The sequence below is a fragment of the Pseudorca crassidens genome, chromosome X (assembly GCF_039906515.1).
Source record: "Pseudorca crassidens isolate mPseCra1 chromosome X, mPseCra1.hap1, whole genome shotgun sequence".
NCBI lineage: Eukaryota > Metazoa > Chordata > Mammalia > Artiodactyla > Delphinidae > Pseudorca > Pseudorca crassidens.
The window spans coordinates 78,371,438-78,398,156 of NC_090317.1; the positions used below are offsets into that span (position 1 = coordinate 78,371,438).

General features: G+C 42.8%; 1 protein-coding gene across 1 annotated transcript in view; it reads right to left on the reverse strand.

The window, feature by feature from the left end:
• Window positions 1-1,307: 1,307 nt before the first annotated feature.
• Window positions 1,308-26,719, reverse strand: part of ZC3H12B (zinc finger CCCH-type containing 12B) — a 661,885-nt gene continuing 636,473 nt past the window's right edge. The window contains exons 4-7 of the mRNA XM_067723920.1: window positions 10,811-10,950; window positions 9,140-9,374; window positions 8,374-8,480; window positions 1,308-7,192 (exon numbers count right to left, since the gene is read on the reverse strand). Coding sequence (XP_067580021.1) covers window positions 5,772-7,192; window positions 8,374-8,480; window positions 9,140-9,374; window positions 10,811-10,950 — 1,903 coding nt within the window. The 3' untranslated portion in view covers window positions 1,308-5,771. The remainder of the gene's footprint in view (window positions 7,193-8,373; window positions 8,481-9,139; window positions 9,375-10,810; window positions 10,951-26,719) is intronic.

Consider the following 26,719-nt stretch of genomic DNA (forward strand, 5'->3'; position numbering starts at 1 on the left):
TGGAATATGGGTTAAGCGAAGAACATGGGAGGTCCTGAGGCCAGAGAGGTTAAGCTAGAGAGGGATATTGTCAGACTAATTGATTTTCTGCCTGTGATTAGGGAGAAGCATTGGACATTGAATTGTCCCTTCTTAGAATTCTAATTATTCTTATCACTTCCCCTAACCTCACACTGTCACTGCCCTCTAAGAAAGGGAATTCATTTATTTTCTAAGCATGTTTCATTCCCTCACTGCAGTGCAAGTTCCAGAAGACAGGAACTGTTTCCTCCTCTTCAGTCTCTCCCTAGTCCAGTATAGGCCAAGCTCCTATTTGGTACTCAGTAAGAATTTGTTGTATGTATGTCTGAGAAATGTGAGAGGAGACAGCAGGAGTAAACAGACAGAAGAGGAAAAGGACGGGGAGAGATGAGCACACTTAGTCCCAAGAAGGATGATAAAAGAAAAAAAGATTCACGAATACTAGCCCCTTCTGAAGTCTCCTAGCCTGGGGTCCCCTGCAGCCACTGTGTCCACCTCTGCCTTTAGAATGAGACTGGCCTGTTGTGTCGGGGAGGGGAGGAGGAGTGCAGGGGTAAGGATGAGGCTTCAGAGAGACCTAAGGGAAGAGCAGACACCACTGTGATAAAGGGCTCACTGGCCTGAGAGCAATGAGGCCTGGGGTTCCAGTCCTGGCTTTGCCATCAACTCCCTGTTAAGCCTTGGTTGAATCTCTTCAGTTCTTGGAGCCTCAGTTCTCATACCTATAACTTGATTGAGTCCATGCAACTGAGCACTCCCCATGTGACTTCTCTGTGAACTGTAGGGTGCCAGGCTGCTTCTAGCTCTGATATTCTGGCTATGGCTCGGCAGATGATGTCTCTGTGGACCTGAGGCTATTCAGGGGGGAAACAGTAGGCTTTTACAGAAATAAGCCTGAGCCCTGAGCCCTCCACCAGTTTCTGACCCACCAGTGAAGGCCTGGTCCAGCCCACCCCTGCGGGAAACACCGATTGATTAGCACTTATAGATGTGTTAGTATACAAAAATTAGAGGGCATATGTTTACTGTGATGAAATTCAGATGAACTCATTTGGGGAGATCCCTCCCATTATAGCTTATCTCAAGATGCAAATCCCAAGGACAGAAGTCTAATTTTTTAGGAGCTGAGTGTGTGTATTTATATGTGTGGTATGGCTTTGTTGGTGATATTCTTAAAGAAACAGAGCCCTTAGTGGTTAGTAAACAAAACATTTATGCAGTAATTAAGTGTGGTTACAGTTCATTGTTGTCAATGACAGCATTTTCCATCATGATGATAGGTGAAACAAATTAAAACCTCATGAAGTAGTCGTAGCACATTCATGCTAGTGAGAACATATTGCAAAACATTGCACATGCATTAGAGGGGCAGACAAAACTGGGGACACGATATATTTTCACTCACCTCAGGTTAGCTTTGTGTATTTTGTCGTTGAGACTTACATAATGTTTGGGTCAAACAAAAAACCCAAAGAGATTTTATAAAAGTTTATAGCCATTATACAGTATCATTTAACCCCACAAATGGATAAAGCAAACTACTATAGCTCAGTGATACACAAACCAGGACTAAAATTAGTCAATCTGCCTATGTATATAGCTAGCTACACTATGATAGATATGGAATATGCTGAGTCTTTTGGCATCAGCTATTTAGATAAGCAGGTTCCCAAAATATACTAGTTTGGTTTCCAATGAGAACTAAGTGTAGTGCCTTTTCAGTTGAAGATTATGCACACCTCAGTGTCAGACCTGAGGAGAAGCAAACTAGGGGAAGGCAGAGAAGGGTTGGGAGGACACCTGAGCAGGGCTCTTTGGACAGCTTGACATTACTTTCCCTGTGCAGTTCCAGACCTAGTTCACAGAGTTAAAGTGTATTGAAATTGTTGGCCCTCAAAAAGGGTGTTTATACAAAGTCCCATACTTAAAGCATAGATAGAACAGTAACTGAGCGCCTCTCAAAATGAACTCTTCTATATTAGAAAAAAACCCAGTGCCAAAGGTTAATGGATATCAGTGTTTGAATTACTGTATAAAGATAATTTATTCTAAAACAGAAAAAATGGATTTAGAAGTATTCTCCTGGAAACTAGCAGAAAGAGAGAGAGAGAGGATATATAGATGATATAGATATAGATATAGATATATAGATGTATATTTCATTACATAGAAGAAAAGTTTTATATACCATTTCCATAAAGCATCTGTCATCCTCCCATTTCTTGCACCTTAAGAGAGAGTGCAATGGCTATATGTTACCTTTGAAAAAGCTCACTTTCCTTTGAGTTGTTTTACAGAAATGGTGCCCTGGATTGACCATGCCACTCCAGAGTCACACTTCTTCAGATAAAAATAAAAATAACAACAACAAAATCACAAAAAGAAAAAAAATTCACAAAATCTACAAGATATAAGGCCTGAACAAGCACAGACTTGCTATGAGTTCAGAAACTCAGTGAAAGAATTAAAATTACAAAGCACCTCTTGCAAAATATACTTCTTGAAAACCACACAAAACACTGTGCAGTAACCCCTGCTTAGTGCTTGGAGGTAAGTATCCTGAAGGACACACACTTAGCCCTAGGAAGAAAGCTTGATTTTATTATCAAGGGAGCCAAAGGGGTTCCAGGCTTTCTCTGTATTTACTGTTTTATAATTGCAGACAAAATGGAAGTCAAGAAGTGTGCAGACCTCAATGCATTGATAATTGTACAGCTCCATTTATATATATTTTTTAAAATATTTATTTATTTATTTTGGCTACACCGGGTCTTAGTTGCAGCACACAGGATCTTCATTGTGGCATGCGGGATCTTTAGTTGCGGTACATGGACTTCTTAGTTGTGGCATGCAGACTCATTTGTGGCATGCGGACTTCTTAGTTGTGGCATGTGAACTCTTAGTTGTGGCATGCATGTGGGATCTAGTTCCCTGACCAGGGATTGAACCCAGGCTCCCTGCATTGGGAGCGTGGAGTCTTACCCCCTGGACCACCAGGGGAGTTCCCAGCTTGATTTGTAGATTCTTGCAGATGAACCACTAACACTGACACTTTTTTACACAAAGTCTCTTTTGCAAGGATATATTAAACTTAACAGGCTAAAGAGAAACTTATGCAATATAATGCTTGAAACTATGCACAGTAGCTGTTGGACATAGTAATAAAGAGGCCTTGAAAAATTGTCTTTGTCTATAAACTGCTGCCCTTTGGAAATAAAAGCTCTCTCATGACCCCTGGGCTACTCCCTTGTGACACACAGTGCCACAAACATCATAGTGAAAAGTCAATACCAAACCTAGTTTAAGATGAGTTTTGTACATTTGCTTCTATACAATCAGGAAAAAAAGAGATACAATTTGTATCAACAGAAGGTCATTTCTGGTTATTTGAGGCATTGCTCCTAGCCGCTTTGATTCATACACATTTTATGAGAAGAATGACAATTGTTTTTGGAAATAAGAAATACATACGCTGCCCTAAAAATATTTCCTGTATTGGGAGGAGCTTACAATTTTTTTGAGTACTAAACATGAACATGTTCCAGATGAATTGCAGCTGACAAGATTAATCTTGTGCTTCCCTGTACGTTGTGCAGCTAGTGGATACAGTGGTGTCATTGATGGTTTTGGTAGGAAGATGAACTAACTGGCACAAAGGCAGTAGAGTCATCTAAGATTGTCAAATACCCTGATTTAGACATGGGACAGATTTAGAAGGTCCAAGAAGCTGAAGGTATAAAATGGTGTTTGTGTGAAATAGCAAGCACGTCACTCTCTATGGACCTACCTGACAGAAAATAATTTTACATCTCAGTATGCTGGGGGATAGAAAGATCAGAGGGTAGGAGATGAATGTGAACTGTGGTTAACTGAAGAGAAACACTGAGATGAAGTTTTGATCAACTAGGACAGAGACACAAAGCCAGAAAGCAGCATGCAAGCCATTATCAAACCACCAGAAACAACCCTGACTACAGTCTCACATTCGGAGTGTTTCACAGTAAGAAACATTTATAGGCAGTGTCACACCTTCTCATGAAGAAACAAAAGGCCAAGACCAGGCCTTCTCAACTTTCATGAAAAAACGACCATAGAAATTAGCAAGTTCCAGCTCAAGAAATACTGAGCTGGTCATGGTTCAAAATGTTGCAATATACAATGGATTCAAAAAGGGGTTCATTTAGTGCAGCTGTTAAAAAACCAAAAACAATAAACACCTCTTCTAGAGGCATTTAGCTACAAAGGTTCCCACCCTGAGCAAGATACAAGTTGCGCAAATGGTGCCCTCAACACAAAGTCCTGCCTTCTTTAGTAATGCATTTAAGAATTACCTAAGGTCAAGTGCACACTCTTTGTGTGCATTTGAAGTGTGTAACTGAGCCAGCTATTAGCAAAGATGTAGCATCCCCTTTTGGAAGCTGCCTTTTTTCCACCTAGAAAATCCCCCAATTTTGTTTCCTAAAGAAATTCTGCTCCACCAATGATCAACCTTATTGCCCAAAGGGTGGATGGAAGCACAAAGTGGATTACATGGCTGTGCATTACATTTCATCCTGTAGTGTTGAATACTGCATAGGTCAGAAGTCCAAAGAGCATCCATTAGACCCTCCTTGAATGCAGCTTTTGTGTCCATCATTTAACGCCAAATGAGTTTGGCCATCTCTCCTGGGATTAAGGGAAGCGGATTCTGGTAGGAAATCCCTTGGTCCTGGTTAAACTCCTCTGTGCTTGTCTAGCACACGCATCTACTATGCTTGGAACTTGAGCTTATCCATCAGCTCCTCTGCAGAAGAAGTCTTCAATCTGATCCCTAATTTACTGAGGTGAAGAGACTTAAAAGCTAAGAACTGTCAATAAATGTTGACAAGTAGAAAGTGCAAAGGAAATAGAGCCAGTTTGCTCTGGTGCCTAAGAAAGCAATGTTCAAATATTAGGATGTAGTTTCACTTTCAAAACTAGTTGAAACTATGAAATGTGACATAAAATCAAGTCTGATTTGTGATCTACACAGCTGTAGACTAAGGGCTGTGCAGAGCCTGTCTTTTTATCATCACTATATAAAAGGTTATATAGAGATATACACACACACCTCTCAAACAAATACATACAGTCATACATGCAATATAATTGCTAACAATAAGTTTGAAATATAGCTCTAGAAGCTTCGATGTGACCCTATAGCTCGGTTAATAAAGATATTGAATGGTCAGATATCCATGCAATAAAGTATGCATTTACTTTTAAATACCTTTAAATATTCCTATTAAAAATCCTAAAAGGTTAATTCAACATATGGATTGATCCTGATGCTCTTGCTCTCTAAAATTAGATATATCATCGATACTTTGTAATATAGAATATGTGACTAAGAAAACAGTTGGTAATGGAATCCCTTGGAGTTTCTTGCATTTGGACCTTTCCCCTGGGTTTTGTCCTCCATTACCTGCATGGTGCAGTGTAAAAGGGCATAGGACTTGGAGTCAGAGGACTTGGGTGTGAGTCTTTACTTGGTCACTTGCTAGCAGTGTGACCTCGGCAAGTCACCTAATCTCACTGAGCTTCAGTTTCCTTGTCTAGAAAGCAAGACATTAGTAAGACTTACCTCACAGGGTTGTTATGCACATCAATGACATAAACACTCTGTAACTTGTAAAGTGTAACACAAAATTATTAGTTACTATTATCATAGTATTAGTGCATTATTGGTATTCATATTTATATTTGTAAAATGAAATAAGTCCTATGTCATGTCAACGTGCAGCCCTAAGCTTAGAAACAATCAAGGCTGCTAGTTGCTGGGCATCTGCTGTGTGGGGATTCTTCTCCATCACTGCAAGGACGATGTTTGAAGGGAAAATATTGCAGAGGTTCTTGTAGGTCTGATACTGGTGCTCTGGGATCATATGCTCCCTGGAATCATTGCACATTCCAACCCAAGGATTCATCCAAAGCTGCTCCATCTTTTCAGGCACGCTCCGTACCATGACTGGCTCATAGCATGGTTGCATGAGGCTGTTACTCAAGGGATAGGAGTGGTAGCCATAGGAGTCATTTGCACAGGGCAGTGGGTCCCAGCTGGCATGTTGTTCCCGGCACAGAGGAGGGCGTCTTTGCCTCATGGGGTTGCTCTCATACAGACGGGAATCAGAAATGCTGTCCATCCGAGTCATCACCAGGGCACGTCCTGGCTGGGGAGTTGCCCCAGGATGGATATTGGGAGGCATGGGATAGTCCCCAGGACAGCTGGAGTGTGCTCCAGTTGTCGGGTGCTGGGCATGTAGAACTAAGTGGGGGACTGATTGTTTGTTGGGGGCTTGCTTAGAGTCCTCTGGGCCATAGCTCTGCACTCGCGTTAAGGCTTCATGGTAACCATGAGGAAAAGGCTGAAGATGGTTCTGAGATGCTGAGCGATGCAGCTTCAAACTACCTTCAGGATGAGTATCAGCTACAGCCAAATACAGGTTGTTGTAAGAGGAATAGCTGTCGTTCCTGCTATGGCTCATACGATTGTCAGGACAGAGGTTGGGATTCCGGGCGTACAACCCCCGGTCTGTTTCAGCCATGTAGTACTCTCTATTATGCATGCTGTTGATGTTCAATTTGGAGAAGTCACCTAACATTGAATAGTAGCCGTGGTCCCCCAAGGACTCAAACTTTGGGTATTGCTCAGAGTAGCTAATAGGGGTCCCATGGCTATTGGTAACCAGGATCGGGGGGTACTGCATGCTGGTCATGTGCTCCAGTGAGGACTTCTGGTGGGAGAAATGAGAGGATCCTGGCACTGGGCTGCTGGCTGAACGGGTGTTGAGTGCACCCACTGCATGGCTTTTGGCGGGTGGGATTGTGGGGACACTTAGAGCAGTCACAAGTGAGGGGACAGAGCTGGCCTCAGGCTTACGGGCAATGGACAGCCATTCCTCAGGCTCCACAGCCACGGAACGGATGCTGGGATCCGATTGGCGCTTGGGGGCCACACGTTTGACTTCTGAGGTTATGTCACCTTTGGTACTAGACAGCCCTGTGCCACACTTGGCCAGGGTGCCTTCACTCATGGTTTTCACTGTGGACAGTTTGGCACTGATGCGGAGCTCATCAGCCACCGAACGCTGCGGTTGGTTGGCCCGCTCCGGATGGTAGTATTTGCACTTGTGGCCGTAGGTGCATTTTTTGCCTGAAAAATAATGCCTTGTGGTAAGACTCTCTCTCAGAGTAGTGCAACTCTCTGTGCCAGAAGCTGTCGTAACAATCTGGTCACTCAGGTTAGAGTTTTACTGTTTGGAGTTAAGGCAGAAAATTAACTGTTCATAAAGATAGGAGACAGACAACACCACGGTGGCATCACACACTGTGAGGGGAGAGAGAAGTGGAAACCTGGGGAGGAAACTGCAATGCGAAAGCTAAGAGTTGAGCCATTGAACAGCCTTCATTTTCCTGTAATTCACAACTTTGCCTAGGTATAACCCACATGCTGAGGCAGTGTAGGGCAGCAGCAGGCAGGGTGGTTCAGTGCAAAGAGCACTGGCTTGGAGGCCGGTCAGACCTGAGTTTGAATTCCAGCTATGTCACTTACTAGCCCCGTGACCTTGGTAAGCGATTTTACTTTCTGTGCCTCATTTTCCTATTCTGTAAACAAGGCTCATAATAATACCTTTATTATAGGGTCATTGTGAGGATTAAATGAAAATAATGAACATAAAATACTCTATGATATGAATAAATGATAGTTGAGAACAAACACCTAGTCATCCTATAAATAAATGACTATCCAAAAATAGTGAGCATTCAAAGTAGCCTCAGACCAGGCATCCCATGTCATATTATTAGGCTCACAAATTTGTATCCTAGGGACTTGGGTAAGATCATGAAAGTACTCTAGAAAACTATATTTTAAAAAGGAAATGAAAATAAAGTTTGAAAGCAAACTGGAAAGTACAGATTGGAAGAAAAGGGTATTATTAGTTGACAGAGTGTGCAGTCACCTGCCTGAAAGACATGTCCTTCTTCAGGCCAAACCCAATTTGGCATTGCCCTTTCTGATTCCATAGGCCAAGTGGGTTTCTGTACTTCCCTACACCCAGCAACCCTGCTCAGGAGAGAGGCAGCTAGAACACATGCATCATTTTAACTAGTGACAATTATTCTTTCCTTCAATCCTAGTTACCTTTTCCTCATGTAATTTCTAAGATGTTTCTTTAAATGCCTAACTGATAATACATGAAGACACAGACTTTAACTCAGAAAGTGGACAAGCCAGGATTTTCCCTTTGGAAGGGAAACCTTGAAGAGAAAAGTATTCACAGAGTTCTCATGTTTCTCTCAGTACAGAACTTGGTTCTGCACATAGGTACTCACCATAAGGGCATGGTTGCTTCTTGTGTTCAGGGACAACGGGTCTCTTTCTTAAGAAGTTTTCAAGGCTTGGGCCATGGCGTCCTAAAGGATCATCTGGAGGCATAAATCTGAAAGCAAGCAAGCAAGAGGCAAATGTCTTCCATTCTGTCTCCACTATCCCTTATCAGGAGTTCAGACCATCACTACCTCTTGCCTATACTGTTGTCACAGCCTTCTAATGGCCCTTCCTGCCTCAAGTCTATCTTCTGCTAAGCCAGCAGTTCTTCCCTCTGTTTCCACTTTAACACAAAAAAGGAATGATTTTTCCCGTGCATCATTCTTCTGTGGATTATAAGTTCTAGCCATACTGGCATGCCTGCTGGTTCCCCCAACATGCAATCCACTTTCACATCTTTATAGCTTTATTCATGATGTCTTCTTTACCTGAAATGCCCAGCAGCCCTCTTTCCTCTGCAGAAACTTCATCTCAAATGTTATCTCCTCTGTGGGGCTTTTTCCTATCATTTCACATAGACAAAGCAATTTAAAAAAATTCTAACCATAGCACATGTCATGACACATTGTGGGAATCTTTCTCTTCTCCAGTACACTTTGAGCCTCTTAAGGGTGAGTCCTGTTACTCATTCAGCCTTTTATCCCCATGGTGACCAGCATAATGCACTGTACACAGTAAGTGTCCAGCAAATGTTTATTGAAATGAAATGAAATCTATCCCTAGTAGTAACTTGGATTTAGGCTATTCAGAGCCTACAGGAAAGAAACATACTTGTCATTCACAAAAGAATACATCAGCAACCGCTCCTCTATAAACTTCTTCCATTCTGGCTTTTCAATTTGAAGGTCTCGGTAGTTATCATTGGATACAATGATGCCATCAGAATCAAAAGCCAGTTTGACTATGAACCGGTCATCATAGCAAACAACTCTCCTGCCCTGGACCCTTCTGGATGGTGTGAAGACAAGAATCTTTTCCTTCTCCAGTTTACGTAGGATATCTTGATCTGTTGAAATACGGATTATATGCCAGAGGGTAGAAATAACCTTTGGAAATCAACAGCATTATCCCCATATTACAAATACAAAAGTTGGTACTAGATTAATATATTATTTGCCCGTAGAGAGAAAGTGGCCTCTATTCCTGGCTATGGCACCAATTTGGATTGTGACCTTAGGCAAGTTACCTTCCCCTTTGCATTCCAGTTTTCTTTCTGATAAAATGAAGGAAATAGATTCAATGACATCTAAGTTTTTAAAACCTACCATGAACAGTGAGAAATAACACTGATATCCTAGCATTCTTGAGGCTTGTTTTGCCCTTTGGCTGAAGCATCAGCTTTTGGTTGCTGAAGAAACCAGGGCAGTATGCTGAGGATGTGTCTGCCAGAAGGAGAATAAAGCATGCCTCCTAGGGACAACATTTTTGCCTTCTGCCTGAGGGAAAGCCATGACTAAGGAAAAACATTAAGCGGTAGCACGTGAGTACTGACCCCCTTTCCTTTTAGCTTCTTAATTACTGAGGAAAGAAGCCAGGATCCACTCTCAGACTGAGGCTGGGAGCCTGTTCAGCAGCTGGCAGATAGCTCCATGACACAGTTCTGACAGCCATTCACTGAACCTTCTCATTTTGCACAACAGGCAAGAGCTGATACTCAGAGGACTGGGGTATTTATGCTCTCAAATGCTGTAAAGAGCTAGCTTCATATACTACTACAAGTGAATGTAGTGATCCTCCTGCCAATAGGGCCACATCATGACTTTTGTGGACTTTAGGCACTTTTGCCTTCATGGGTCCCTTCTTCCATTAAAGAAATATTAAAAATTATACTTTACAACTGGGTTAGTATAAAAACAAACAATCCAGTTAGGTACATTATTATACATTCATTGTTATATTCAATTTTCCCCTCTGATGTTAAAAAAATAATAAAATTAAAACTTTTACATGGGACCCTAAAAGTATCTATCATAGGCCCTAGGCACTGGGCCTCCTATGCCTCATGGATAAGTTCGCTCTGAATGCCATGGGACTTTTCTCTTTTTCTATTCTACCCCCTAATCTGCAAATCCCACAGTCACTTATCTGGTACAGAATAAGATCCATTGTCTACTATGGTTTCTTTAGTATTTTGGAAAACTCAGATTCATCCCCCTTTAGTCTGAAGTCTGTGGTCAAATAGAAAAAACACTCCTTTTTTTCAACTGTGTGCTTTATTCTTTGCTTGGAATTGAAGTCTTTATTTAACTGCTGTATGCCACAGCAAAATGGTTTATTTGGATCAGGAAAAATATGCTTTAAAATATACTTAATAAAAACATTTTAAGTATACTTAATAAATTTAGAAAAGTAATTATCTAATTTGGGAGCATCAAGCTGTCCCCAAACTATCTTGCCAGCTTTGCCTCTGGATGAGAAGAAATGTCTTATATGAAATGGTACCTGTAATTGGTGCATCAGGGCGGGATTGCTCCTTTCTCCACGCAGGCACAAATACAGTAATGTCTTTATGGCCTTTATCTAGAAACCATTCCACAGCAAGTTGTATTCCTCTGCAGGAGAACTCTTCTTTATTCCCATGGCTTCAGGAAGATAGAGAATGAGAGTAGAGAAGATTGACAACAGGTAGCAAAGAAATACTCCGAACAGGCTTTTTCTTAGCACCAAGGCATTAATGACAGACATATTATTTCTTGAGGATGGGAAAAATGTATTTTTAAAAAAAACAAATTCTTTTTTATTCCATCATTACAAATATTGCAGTTATTATTACACATTCATTCAAGGCCACACCTCCCAACTTATAGCAGCCTTAGTGACTATTTCCTATCATTATTTCCATTTTCTCTCATCTCTTTCTGTTTCTATTACCACTTTCTTTTCAAAGATTCAGATATTTATCAGATGAAAAAAGAAGAGGTGTCACCAGAGGTTTAGATAAAGTTTATATTGAGGATTAATTGGAGATGAATTTTAATCACATATAGTAAGCTTATAAAACAACTGATAGCAAAAAAGGCACACATAAATGCTGACTGAAAAGTTATCACATTTAATTAAATATGATGTGCCAACAAAAGTCACAGTCTTGAAAATTTTAAGATGTGGGAAATGCTCACAGTGTAATGCTAAAAGAGAAAAGAAAGGATTTGGACTACATGTAATGTAATCTAAATTTTATAGAAGAAAGTATATGTACAGTATTCTTTCCTTATTGTGGCTTCACTGTGTGCAGTTCCACTTACCCACGGTCAACTGCAGTCCAAAAATATTAAATGGAAAACTCCATAAATAAATAATTCATAAGTTTTAAATTGTGCACCATTCTGAGTGATGAAATCTGGTGAAATCCCATTCCATCCCACCCCAGGAGGTGAATCATCCCTTTGTCCAGCATATCCCATCTCTGAGTCACTTAGCAGCATCTCTGTTATCAGGTTGGCTGTTGCAGTATCATAGTGCTTGTGTTCAAGTAACTCTTATTTTACTTAATAATGGCTCCAAAGTGCAAGAGTAGTGGTGCTCGCAATTTGGATATACTGAAGAGGGGCCATAAAATGCTTCCCTTAAGTGAAAAAGTGAAAGTTCTTGACTTAAGGAAAGAAAAAAAATCATATGCTGAGGTTGCTAAGGTCTACTGTAAGAACGAATCCTCTATCCATGAAATTGTGAAGAAAGAAAAAGAAATTCATGCTAGTTTTGCTGTCGCACCTCAAACTGCAAAAGTTAAGATGGAAAAGACACCGAATTTGTACAGTAAGATATTTAAGAGAGAGACACACTCATACAACTTTATTACAATATACTGTTATAATTGTTCTATTTTATTATTAGTTATTGTTGTTAATCTCTTACTGTGCCTAATTCATAAATTAAACTTTATCATAGGTATGTATGTATAGGAAAAAGCAGAGTATATACCAAACAGGGTTTGGTATTATCCCTAGTGTCAGACATCCCCTGGGGTTCTTGGTACGTAACCCCCACCCCCACCCCGTGGATAACAGGGGACTACTGTAAAAAGTTAGAAAAACTATTTTAGCAGGGAAGAGCCAATTTTGACTCCATGCTGGATCTGTTTCTTTGACCTTAGCATTTGCTTTTCGTTGCTTTTGTTATTATAGCCATACATAACGGCCTGCCTCAGGGAACCCTACCCACCTGTGAATGGCTGCAAGAAAAAAGAAATTAACACATCCCTTCCCATTCCAGGAGATGTTTTTCAAGACTGATGGCCCTTTTTACTTTACTTCCTCCCCACCTCTCCCTCTCTATTCTGACTTTTTACTTTACTTCCCTCTCTGATTCTATAAAAGAAACTGGCAACCAGACCCTAATAAGATGGGTTTTGGGGGGACCCTAGTCTGCCATCTTCTCAGTCTGCTGGCTTTCCGAATACAGTAGCTATTCCTTGTCTCAACACCTCGTCTCCCAATTTATTGGCCTGTTGTGCGGCGAGCAGAGCGATCTTGGACTCGGTAACAAATTTAGCTTAGCCAGCCAGGAGCCTTGCTGCTTGTGGCTAGGCGGCGCCAGTCAGGGAATACTGGGGCTAGGCCCTAGCAGCTGCGGGGACCATTTGTCCTGAGGGTGTTCCCTTCAAAATTCCCTGAAGTGGCGCTGGCTACCCCAGCTCTTGGCAGTTGAAGCAAGGAACCGACAAACTTCTATAAATCGACAGACTCGATTTTGGAGAGTAAGTCGCTCTGCCGTGCACATTAGAACATATTTCCCCCTCAATTTGGGCTTTTCCTTTACAGGACAAACCAGTTTGTTTGGTTGGGGTACCCTGTTGGAGAGGGGAATTGTTGGGGAACCGGTTTGGTGGGTTTGGTTTTGGTTTTGTTGATGTTGGAATTTGTGCTTTTTGTGTTGGAATATGTGTCTTTTGTGTTCTGGTGTTATAAAACTTATAAAAATGGGAAATACTCCATCTATCCCAAAGGAGAGCCCTTTGGGGCGTATATTAGATAAATGGGCAAAACATAGCTGTGAGCCTATGACTAAGAAAGATATGATATACTACTATAATAGGGTACAGATCCAATATATGTTAGGAACAGAAGAACAATGGCCCCTGAATGGCTCACTCAATTATTTTATTTTTATTTTTATTTTTTTGCAGTACGCGGGCCTCTCACTGTTGTGGCCTCTCTGGTTGCGGAGCACAGGCTCCGGACGCGCAGGCTCAGTGGCCATGGCTCACGGGCCTAGCCGCTCCGCGGCATGTGGGATCTTCCCGGACCGGGGCACAAACCCGTATCCCCTGCATCGCCAGGCGGACTCTCAACCACTGTGCCACCAAGGAAGCCCTCAATTATTATATGATATCGCAGTTAGAAGTGTTTTGCAAAAGAGCAGGGAAAAGAGATGAGATTCCATATGTAGAAGCATTTATGCTATTGCATCAGGAGGAAAAGGAGTCAGAGGGCTGTCACCTTATGGTGCAGCGGTCTGAAAGAAAACCTAAGGGGGAACCTATTCTACAAGGGGAAGAGGGAGAAAATGAGAGTGGGGATATGTTATTTCAAAACTTAAGCCTCCCTCTAGCCTATCCAGCTCTCCCAGCGGCCGAGCAAGCTGCCCCGGCAGTTGTTCCAACTGCCCTCTGACCCATGCTGCCAACATATTCACCACCTCCTATTTACCTTACCCATGGGGATCAAATAATAGTTTCTATGTTAACCCCTGGAGCACAGGAACCTGGTTTAGTATCACCATCTAAGACCCGACAGAACACCCAATTTGGACCGGGAGCCATTTCCGCAGCAGGGCAATTTCCCTTGCTCCGATATCCTCTAAGAGGCCCGGGGACTCCCTTGGACTTGAGGTGCCCGATTCTAACTTTCCCACAAGAGCCCCCAGGTAACATTGACAGTGAGGAATAAGTTGATTGACTTTCTAATAGATATGGTGTCACATATTCTGTGGTAAACACCATAGTGGCACAGAAAACATCTCAGTCTATCCTGGTCATGGGAGTTTCTGTAGAAGTACAAAACCATTTGTTCTTACAACTTCTAGAATGCCAGCTAGGGGACCTCACCCTACAGGGCCATGGATCCCAAATGAATATGGATCCCTCCTCCCCCTAGGTACAGGCCCTTTTGGCTATGCATTTCATGGCCCAGTCTGCCCCAGCCATCAGGTGCAAAATTCAGAAAGCAACTGCTGGTCTTCAGACTCCAAAGAACGATTTGCTCCAATTGGCTTATTTGTTTTTCAATAATAGGTATATGGCCAAAAATGCTGAATGCATGGAGAGAAATATGCAAAAGGCCCAAATGATTGCAGTGGTTTTGTCTGCTCAGAGACCACCAACTGTGAGGCTGGCTTTTCCTGGACCACTAGGCCCATGGATACCCAGACAGGACCAATATACCCTGTGTGGACAAAAGGGGCACTGGAAGGAGAGTTGCGATCGATGTGCCCTTTGCAAACAGCCAGGGCATTGGAAGAAGGAATGCCCCAGACATCAGAGAGTGATGGGGGCCCCTCAGCCATTGACGGTTTCACAATCAGAAGACTGATGGGGCCCGAGGCCAAAAGTGGTTCTGCCTAGAGATACCATCTCCATAATAAATGTTGAGACTTGGGTGGTCATTGATGTGGCAGGCCTCCTGATAGAATTTTGCTTATAGATACTGGTGCAACCTTTTCGGTCTTAACCCAAAGTATTGGAAAACTTAGTAACCATAAAGAGTATGTAATGGGGGTGTCAGGGAAAAGGCAGGGGCACACTTTCCTGGAACCCCTTTTGTGCAACATCAATGGCCAGCTGTTTTTACATTCCTTTCTGTTTGTGCCTGACTGTCCCATCCCTTTAATGGGAAGAGGTTTATTAACTAAGTTAGGGGCCACTATATTTCTTGAGGGGCAAGGGAACCACCCTCACAAATTTCTTAAACCTAGGGAAGATCCTCAAAAATATTTGTACATAGATTACCAAAATAGGAGGCCACTGGTCTGACTAAATTAATCACAGCTGATATTCAGAGCCTGATTGGAATTTTGGAAGAGGCCTTCTCCCCTAAGCTAAATGAGGAAAAGTAAAACTTTCCAACATAGGTAAATGGGTATGTTAGTCCTTCAATATCATTGAGGTAGCCACCCGATTCTTTGAAAAAAGAAAAACAAAACTGTCCTTGTTTTACAAATGTAGTCTTTACAAAACCAGGAGTGTGGCTCCAAAAATAATCCAAAGCCCACCAATCCTTTTACCACTCCCAAACCTTCCCTATTTATCTTAAGAGGCTTGTAAGTATTAAACAAAGGGGAAACAAAGTCATCCTAAGAGAAACTTGCCTGTATTTTTGAGATGCCAATGTGCTATCTGGTCTTCTCAGGAACCCTTATCTCTGCCATCGTTTTAAAATGCAAATTTTGAAAAAGAGGGTAAAGTAATTTAGAACTTGACTTGTTTTCCATAAATATTAGTAAAAAGGGTTTAGCCATCTAGACAAGCGAGCTTGATTTGTTCCATCTGCCAGAAACCCAATTTTAATCCAACCTCTTAAAAGATAGTTTCCTTACCCAGAGAGGGAAAAGAGGAAAGAAAATAGGCAGGCCCAATTATTGGCAGCCCTACAGGGGCAACCCCCATCCAGAGAAACCCTGACCCGTCCCAGCAGAAGCCAAGACGGATGTTGGGTTTGTAGAAAGCCTGGCTACTGGGCGGGGGGAATGCTTCCACAAGGGCAAGCCTCCTCAGATGCCTTGTCCAAAATGCCAAAAAAGTGGCCGTTGGGGAGCCAACTGCCCCTTGGGCTAAAGGGCCCCGGGGCCAGGGGCAGCCCCTCAGATGATCCTGGATTGACGGGACCCTCCGCTCCAAATGGCCCCCCTGTTTAACGTCAGTATTACTGGATTGGAACCAAGGGCGAACCTGGATGTGGCAGGTAGGACCATATCTTTCTTATTGGATACAGGGGCCGCTTACTCTGGACCCTTCTCCGACTCCTGTCAGGGTACAGGAGTCTCAGGTAAACTTACTACTAGGCCCTTTACTGTCCCTTTGTGTTGTTACTGGGAAGGATATACTCTCTCTCATTCCTTCCTGGTCATACCTGAATGCCCCCTTCCACTGTTCCCAGCAAGCTGGGAACCAGATTGCTACTTGGGGGAACCACCCCAGTAACACCCCTCCAGTTCTTAGTCTTAGAGACACAGCCCCCTCTGAGAACTGGCACACCAGCCTTAGATAAGTTGTCAGTAGACCCCCAGGTCTGGGCTGATAGAATCCCAGGGAGAGCTATAACTGCCTCCCCAGTGCTTATCACCTTAAAGGAGCCAACCTCTTTCCCCAATCAGAAACAATATCCAGGGCTTCCCTGGTGGCGCAGTGGTTGAGAGTCCGTCTGCCAATGTAGGGGACACGGGTTCGTTCCCCGGTCCGGGAGGATCCCACATGCCGCGGAGCGGCTGGGCCCGTGAGCCATGGGCGCTGAGCCTGCGCGTCTGGAACCTGTGCTCCGCAACCAGAGAGGCCACAACGGTGAGAGGCCCGCATACCGCAAAAAAAAAAAAAAAAAAAAGAAACAATATCCAATTTGCCCAGAAGCCCAAAGGGTACTGCAGCCTCTCATATCCAGATTTTTACAACACGGGCTACTTATTCCTTACAGTTCTCCTTGCAACATCCCTATCTTACCTGTTAAGGAGCCAAATGGAGAATACAGACTGGTCCAAGACTTAAGAGCTGTCAATGAGGCAGTTGTCCCACTCCATCCAGTAGTCCCCAACCCATACAACTTGTTGGGGACCATCCCAGGCACAGCCTCCTGGTTTACTGTGTTAGACTTAAAGGATGCTTTCTTTTCCATACCTCTGGACCCCCAGTCCTACTACCTCTTTGCTTTTGAGTGGCATGAGGAAGGGAAAAGAGGACAACTCACCTGGACAGTCCTACTTCAAGGGTTCTGAGACAGCCCTCACCTTATTGCCCAGGCCCTGGCCAAGGACCTCCAAGATCTATACCTGGAGGAAGGGACTATCATCCAGTATGTGGATGACCTTATTTGCTCCCAAAACCATGAGAGAGCCTTAACTCATGCTACCCAGACCTTCAATTTTTTGGCCAAAAAAAGCTATAAAGTTTCTAAGTCTAAGGTCTAATTGGCACAGCAGGAAGTCAAATATCTGGGAGTAATCCTCTCCCCAGGGGAACGAAGTATCTCCCCATATAGAATACAAGGGATTTAGATCTGCTGGAACCAACTATCTGAAAGCAGCTCTGAGCCTTTTTAGGCCTCATGGGGTATTACAGACTATGGATTCCTAATTACGGATTAAAATCACAACCTTTTTATGAGACCTTGAAAGGAAAATCTGACTCTAAACCTCTGCTCTCAGGCCCTAACCAAACCCAAGATTTCTAACAGCTAAAGACATTACTATCTCAGGCCCCATTCTTGGGAATCCCAAGAACTGATAGACCTTTCCAACTATTTGTGGCAGAAAATCAAGGGATGGCTTTAGGAATCTTAACTCAGGAACTTGACCCTGTCTGGAGACCTGTAGGATATTTGTCAATGAGACTGGACCTGGTGGCTACTGGATGGCCCAACTATCTTAGGGTAGTTGCTGCCTTGGCCTTATTAGTGGAAGAAGCCTCCCCTGACAGTATATACCTCCCATCAGGTTACCTCTCTCAGAAGAGAAAGGCCATTTCTTGCTCACAGATAGCAGGATCCTCAAATATCAAGCATTACTGTTGGAGAATCCAGACTTATGTGTCATGGTCTGTTCCTCTTTAAATCCAGCTACCCTGCTCCCCCTACCTGAAGAAGGTCTACCAGTTCACCAATGTGAAGATAATATATCATTCCTTGTTGCCCCGACCAGATCTAACTGATATTCCACTTACAAAACCTGAGGAGGTTTGGTTTACTGATGGAAGTAATTTTGTTTCTGAAGGATGTAGAAGGGCAGGGTATGTGGTGGTCTCCTTGACACAGGTTATTGAGGCCCGGACTCTTCCCCCAGGGACCTCAGCCCAATTGGCAGAAATAATTGTTTTAACCCAAGCCTTAACCATGGCTGAAAATAAGGCCCTTAATATATATACTGACTCTAAATATGCTTTTTTGGTTCTGCATGCTCATGCTGTTATCTGGAAGTAATGTGGCTACTTGATGGTCCAAAACAACCCAGTTAAGTATGGACCTCAAATTCTCTCCCTCTTGGATGTAGTCCTCAAGCCTTTCCATGTACCAGTGATTCATTGCAGAAGTCACCAGAAGGGTGACGATGAAATAACAAAGGGAAATCGGCTAGCTGATCAGGCTGCCCGACAAGCAGCCCTTCAGCCCTTTGTGATAGAGGGTGCCTTAGTTCCTTCCCTTAGTTCTCTCCCTTCCCTGTCTTACCTGCCTAAGGAAATCAAATGGGCCATAAATCATGGGTACCACCTTGACCCAGATGGATGGTACTGGAGAGAGGACTTAACTCACCTGCCCCAGTCACTCCAGTGGAAAATTATTAAATTTTTGCATGAGGCCTGTCACCTAGGGAGAGATGCCTCATACCAGATTGTTTCTTCTATCTTCTCTGGGAAGGGACTTTACGATGTAGTTAATAAGGTAACCTCATCATGCCCTATTTGTCTGACTAACAATCCTCAGGGAAATAAGCCACCCCCATTGGCCCTTCTAGCTCAGAGACACAGAACATATCCAGGGGAAGACTAGCAAATGGACTTTACAATGGTTCCTCCCTACTGAGGATATAAGTACATTTTGGTGTTTCTGGACACCTTTACTGGTTGGGTGGAAGCTTTCCCCACCAGGACAGAAAAAGCTTCGGAGGTAGCCCAGAAGCTTTTAATTGAAATAATCCCTAGATTTGGCCTCCTGTTGTCTCTTCAGAGTGATAATGGTCCTGCCTTTGTTTACCAAATTATTCAGCAGATATCCAAGGCTCTAGATATTGAGTACCACCTTCATTCTTCCTGGAGACCCCAATCCTCAGGAAATGTAGAAAGAGCCAACCAACATTTAAAGAATACCTTAAGAAAAATAACCCAAGAGACCTCCCTTAGTTGGAAGGAAGCCTTCCCTATTGCTCTTTTAAGGGTCAGAACATCCCCAAAGGCCTTACTTAACCTTAACTCTTATGAAATGCTGTATGGTAGCCCTTTCTTATGAGGGGACCTACTGACATACTCTGTCACCTCCTTTGGACAATTCCAAAAAGCCCTCCAGAAACATGTGGTAAAAAGGCTTCCTTCCCCAGAGTCTTCTCCTTGCCTCTACTCTCCAGTAACACAAGTATTCATCAAAACTTGGAAGGATGGCTCCCCTGGTTCTCAACTTCAGCTGACCTGGAAGGGACCCTATCCAGTCTTGCTGTCTTCTCCTACAGCTGTTAAAGTACTTGGGATCACCATTTGGATCAGCCTGAAGTGATCCACAGTGTCTTTAGAGGAAATTTTTTGGTTTGCGGGTATACACCTCTTAGAGAGAAGCATTCTCAATCTTACCATCATGGTCCAGGAATCCTGGAAGGCTATGGTAGCAGCCATTGAGGAGCAACAGTCAGCCCTAGATTCTCTGGCTGAGGTGATTTTACAAAATAAGAGGGCCCTCAATGTTATAACACAGCAGTCCCCAACATTTTTGGCATCAGGGACTAATTTCATGGAAGACAATTTTTCCACAGACTGGGTGGGGGGCAGGGATGGTTCAGGCAGTAATGTGAGCGATGGGAAGCAGCAGGTGAAGCTCCACTCACTTGTCCGCCACTCACATCCTGCTGTATGGCCTGGTTCCTAACAGGCCACAGACCGGTACCGATCCACAGCCAGGGAGTTTGGGACCCCTGTTATAACAGCTGAGGCCGGGGGTGTCTGTGCCCTGTTAAATGAAACATGCTGCTTCTATGTTAATATCTCCAGCCAGGTTGAAGAAAACCTTCTGGCTTTAAAGAAAAACATCAAAATAATAGAAAATCTGAAAGAGAGAGCAGGACAGGGCCCTAGTTGGCTTTCTACCTTCCTCTCCTCCATGGAGACCCAGATATGGACATAACTGTTGCCCTTGTTGGGACCATTAGTCCTGACAGCCTTTGTTTTGTTATTAGGCCCTTGTATCATAAACCTACTTGTTCGACTCATTTCAGAACGCATACAGGCTGTTCGATTCCAAATGGTTCTGCGAGGTAGCTACCAGCCCATTCAGCCTGGCCCTGAGACCAAGATCTACATGGGACCCCTTGATGATCATCACTCCAGCCTACCTCCTAGCTGAAGGAGAGCAAGAGGAGGGACCCAATCAAGACTCCGCCCCTTAACAGCAGGAAGCAGCCAGAGCAGTCATCGCCCATGTCACAAAGAATTGGGTCCCATACTCTTGAGGGGGGAATGTTAGGTAGTTAGTCAGACATTAGCAGCAAGGAGGTGACAGTGGTGAAAAGACAAGAAGGAAACTATCAAGTCACACCCCAACCCTCTGGGCACCCTCCCCTGACATTAAGAGCAAGGAGGCAACAGTAGCAAAAAGACAAGAGGGGAGTAGTTGAGTCATACCCCAACCATCTGAGGACCCTCCCCTGACATTAGCAGCAAGGAGGTGACAGTGGTAAAAAGACAAGGGGGGAATAGTCAAGTTATACCCCAACCATCTGAGGACCCTCCCCTGACCCCACCCAGAATGGGTGAAACTATGGTCAGGTGGTGGGCAATTTATCCTGATAAAGATAAAGAGGGAACCCAATAACACGAGGGAACTTCTCTGGGCTGCACATGCCCAGACCAGACAGGCGTATAACCTATAGTAAACCCAAACTCATTATACCATCATTATAATAAAATCTGTAAGTGGTTTTGCCCATCTGGGTAGGCTTTTCTTAGTGAATTAAGGGTAAGGGCATGCACAATAATGAACTTGTTACATAGTTCGGGACTGTCAATCAAATAATGATCCCCTGTCACCCATGATCATGACCCACCTCCTCACAGAACGCTCCTTACAAACACTCTTAAGCCTGTACAGGAGTGCTGGTTTCACTTCACAGAAATAGCCCACTCTCTCTCTGAGAGTGTAACTATGCTTTAGTAAACTTTGCTTTGCACTTAAGCCCAAAGTGGTAGCCTGCAATTCTTTGCTTGCTATCACAAGGACAGAGATTACTGGTCTGGGTCTTCCTTTGACCTCCTTAGTTGAAGCTATTTGACACAAGGCACGCCAACCCAGTAACACTACATAAGGGCCCAGTATGCAAAGTTTAGAGATCAATAAATATTTAAGGAATAAATGAATGAAAAAATGGAAAATAAATCCTGCAAGATGACCTGTTTTAGCCTGAACCTGCAAAATGTCCTTTTGCAATTTTAAAAAGCTAGGACCTAAAATCCTATCTAAAAAGCAATATAAAACCTAGGACCTGAAAGTTACAGAATGTTTTAGGGACACTACAACTCACTTTGTTCTGTCAAGTGGCTTAGATATGTCTCACGATCTAGGTTCCAAGCCAAATTCTGTCTAGCAGATGGGTCACTGGCCTCTCTTTCTGACTTTTTTTTTGTAGGGTTCAAATATTTGGGCTTCTCCTAGACTTAAAAAAGAACATGGTGGGGTGGCTTCCCTGGTAGCCCAGTGGTTAAGAATCCACCTGCCAATGCAGGAGGCACAGGTTCAAGCCCTGGTCTGGGAAGATCCCGCATGCTGCAGAGCAACTAAGCCCATGCATCACAACTACTGAGCCTTGGTGCTACAACTACTGAAGGCTGCATGCTTAGAGCCCATGCTCTACAGCAAGAGAAGCCACTACAATGAGAAGCCTGTGCACCACAATGAAGAGTAGCCCCCACTCACCACAACTAGAGAAAGCCCATGTACAGCAATGAAGACCCCACACAGCTAAGAAAAAAAATATATGGTGGCGTTTACCTTTGAAAGCCTTAACTCCACTGAAATGGATCCCCCCCAACCCCCAAGGAAACAGCTCTCTGAATGAACAAACCCTTTAGGATTTTACCATACATCAATATGTGAATTACAGGTACACCACTATTGCAAATGTTAAACAAATGCTATTAATGACAAAGCATCATGATTTCAATGCAGTCTCATCCAATACATTGAGGAAAAACAGACATCAGTATATAGTTTGTTTAAGTACCAATCTCATGATAAAGTTACAGGAGAATGGGGAAAACAAAATGAATTCAGATTAATGGCACTAAAAATCATGAGCAGACTATGGCACTGAACTTTTGACCGTGTGAAATGTGATTGCAGAATAAATGGGACGCATCAGTAACTTTCCTAGTCATACAAGGAAGAGATGCTAACAAGGACACAGTTGGCAATTAAAAAAAAATATGTTGTCCATTATGCACTATTTTAACATGCTCCTAAAAATAAGGTTGAGTGCTGATTTTTTTTTGCTCTCTTTAAGTTGTGTGAGGTATCTTTAACATAGTAAATCAACTACTATAAAAGACAAAAGTTTATCTTCCTATCAGCATGAGAGTTTACTATTGGCAAAGACTAGATATGTTGAAACTAATTACCTTGGTAATTAATCTCTTCATTATTCCTTACAAAGCAAAAGAACCATAAAGCGTCCTTCATAATCAGCAATCCTTGAACAGAATTCCAAATACAAGGAAGATCTTATATCACCATGAATTCAAAGTTCTCAAAGAAGTCCTGGGTTCTTCTCATCCCCACCCCCAAAACACAAAACACTTAAAGAAGAGTGGGTCTTGGGAAATGGGTCCAATCTAAAGTGTTTTGGGTGGCCTGATCTGGAAAAAAAATTGATTTTAGCAGATCCATACCTCTTCCCCTCAAGAATCACTCTAGTTTATGCCTATTAGGGAGGGGGGCAAAGTTACCTTTGGTCCTTTGGGCACAGAAATCACTCTCTGCTTTTCACCGCCCATTGCATCATTCTGATTCCTGGAATATTGTGTACAGGTCACTTAACTTTCTTGTTACTATGCTTCTAGTTTCCCCTCATTAAAACAGGGGAGATGTCTAGCCTCCTTTACATAGCCTATTATGATGCTGTGATTTTTAAACATATTTTAAAAAGGGGGAATCAAGATGGCAGAGTAGGAGGACATTTGTGGGAGCTCACCTCCCCCCACAAACACATCAAAAATATATCTACATGTGTAGCAACTCTCACTGAAAACTAACTGGAGGCTGGCAGAAAGGCTCTTCTACAACCAAGCCTATAAAGAAAGATCTGCAAGGAGTCAGGCAGAGAGGAGAAGTGATCAGTTTGGGACCTGTGCTACTAGCGGGGGACACAGAAGTAGAGGGGTATATCATAGGCTTGGAGATACTCCCTAGGAAGTGAGTGGATGCCAAATATATGGTTCTAGCCACATATTTGGCATTCCAGCACTGGGGTCTCACACTGGGAAGATGAGTCCCCTTACCTTGTTTGAAAACTGGTGGGACTTACTAGAGGGGCTGTGAGAAACTGAGACTCCATCATGAACAGTATGCATGCACACTTCCTTACTCCCAGGAACAAGGCAAAGAAAGCATATTGAAAACAGCCTGGGACTCTGGCTGGTTTCTCACAACTGCCCCAGAATCCACTCCAGCCCTCACTGGGCTACTGTTCCAACTCCACTTGCTCTGGCTCTGCCCTCCACTAGGGTGGAGGTGCTGCTGCTGGGGGAGAGTGCACACTTAGAGAGTATGGGACCAGCTTGGACCCAACCCTTAGGGCTTCTACTCCAGCATCTTGGACCCCAGCCCCCATAGGGTGGTGACAACCATTGATCAGAGGAGAAGCCCCAGCTCACATCTGTTTCTGGCTCTAGCTCCTCCATATCCAGCCCTACCACCAACTAGGGTGGTAGCTGTCAGCACACACCTGGGGAAGATGTGACCTGTGCTCATTTCAGATTCAGCTCTCCCACCAAAGTCACTGGGCACACACAGACTGCATAAGGACACTCCCACAAAAGAACACCGCTTCAAGATCAGGAAAAGTAACAGTTTCACTTAATTCTATAGAGACAGAGAAAGTTAAACAAAATGAGAAGACAAAGGAATGTGTTTCAAATGAAAGAAAAAGAACCTGCCTTTGAAAAAAACCCCTAATGAAAGAGAGGTAAATAATTTACTAGATAAAGAGTACAAACCATTAGTAATAAGAAGGCTAACTGAACTTGGGAAAAGAATAGACAAGCAAAATGAGAATTTTAACAAGGAGCTAGAAAATATAAAACAACTGGTCAGAGCTGAAGGATACAATAACTGAAATGAAAAACACACTGGAAGCAGACTAAGTGATACAGAAGACGGCATAAGTACCTGGAAGATAGTCTAATGGAAACCACCCAATCAGAACAGTAAATAGAAAAACAAAATTTTAAAAAAATGAGGATAGGGCTTCCCTGGTGGCGCAGTGGTTGAGAGTCCGCCTGACAATGCAGGAGACACAGTTTCGTGCCCCAGTCTGGGAAAATCCCACATGCCGCGGAGCGGCTGGGCCCATGAGCCATGATGGCTGAGCCTGCGCATCCGGAGCCTGTGCTCCGCAACGGGAGAGGCCACAACAGTGAGAGGCCCGCGTACTGCCAAAAAAAAAAAAAAAAAAAGAGGATAGTTTAAGGGATCTATGGGACAACATCAAGCATACTAACATTCACATAAGGGTCACAGAAGGAGAGGAGAGAGAGTAAGAGGCAAAGAATGTAGTTGATGAAGTTATGGTTGAAAAATTCCAGAAGAAGAAGAGATTTCCATTCACAGGGAGCACAGAGTCCCAAACAACACGAACCCAAAGAGACACATACCAAGGCATATCATAATTAAAATGGCAAAAGTTAAAGACAAAGAAAGAATTTTAAAGGCAGCAAGAGAAAAACAAGAGTCACATACAAGGGAACTCCCCCAAAGCTATCAGCTGATGTTTCTGCAGAAACTTTGCAGGTCAGAATGGAGTGGCATGATATATTTAAAGTGCTGAAAGTGAAAAACCTACAACCTAGGATATTATACCCAGAAAAGATATTCAGAATTGAAGAAGAGAAAAAGCACTTCTGAGACAAACAAAAACTAAAAGAGTTCATCAGTATTAAACTGACCCAACAAGAAGTGTTAAAAGGTATTTTCTAAGTAGAAAATAAAAGGTTACAACAAGAAGTAAAAGCTTATAGGAAAGAAATAGTCCTGCTAGTAAAAGCAAATATATAGTAGATGTGGTGGATCAACAATTTACATAAGCAAGTATGAGACTAAAAGATAACAGTTGTAAAATAAACTATAATTACAATAGAGAGTTAAGGGGTAGACGTGATGATATAAAATATGACATAAAAAACACAAACTGTGGGGGGAGGGGAGTATAAAATGTAGATTTTTTAGAACGTGTTTGACTTAAATGACTATCAGTTTAGAACATGATCTATACATTTAGTTGTAGGTCAACATATACAAACCCCATGGTAACCTCAAATCAAAAACCTATGCTAGGGATTTCCCTGGTGGTACAGTGGTTAAGAATCGACCTGCCAATGCAGGGGACATGGGTTTGAGCCCTGGCCTGGGAAGATCCCACATGCTGTGGAGCAGCTAAGCCCGGGTGCCACAACTACTGAGCCTGTGCTCTAAAGCCCATGAGCTACAACTACTGAGACCATGTGCCACAACTACTGAAGCCTGTGTGCCTAGAGCCCATGCTCCACAACAAGAGAAACCACCACAATGAGAAGCCCACACACCGCAACAAAGAGTAGCCCCCGCTCGCCACAACTAGAGAAAGCCCGCATGCAGCAATGAAGACCAAACACAGCCAAAAATAAATAAATAATTTTATAAACATCAACAACAAAACCTATGATAGATACACAAAAACTAGAGAGAAAGGAACACAAGCATACCATTAAAAAATCATCAAACCACAAGAGGAAGAAAAGAATAGAGAATAACTACAGAAACCACCAGAAAACAAGTAACAAAATGGCAATAAGTACATACTTATCAATAATCACTTTAAAAGTCAATGGATTAATGCTCCAAATCAAAAGATACTATATATACAAAACCCTAAAATCTCCACAAAAAACTACTAGAATTAATAAATGAATTCAGTAAGGTTGCAAGATATAAAATTAATGTAAAGAAATCTGTTGCAGTTCTATACACTAAAAATGAACTGTTGGAAAGAGAAATTCAGGAAACAATCCTTTCCACCATCACATCAAAAAGAATAAAATAGTTAGGAATAAAGCTACTTATGGAGGTAAAAGGCATGTACTCAGAAAACTGTAAGACACTGATGAGAGAAATTGAGGAGGACACAAACAGATTGAAAGATATACCCTGTTTTTAAATTGGAAGAATTAATACTGTTAAAATGACTATATTACCCAATGTAACC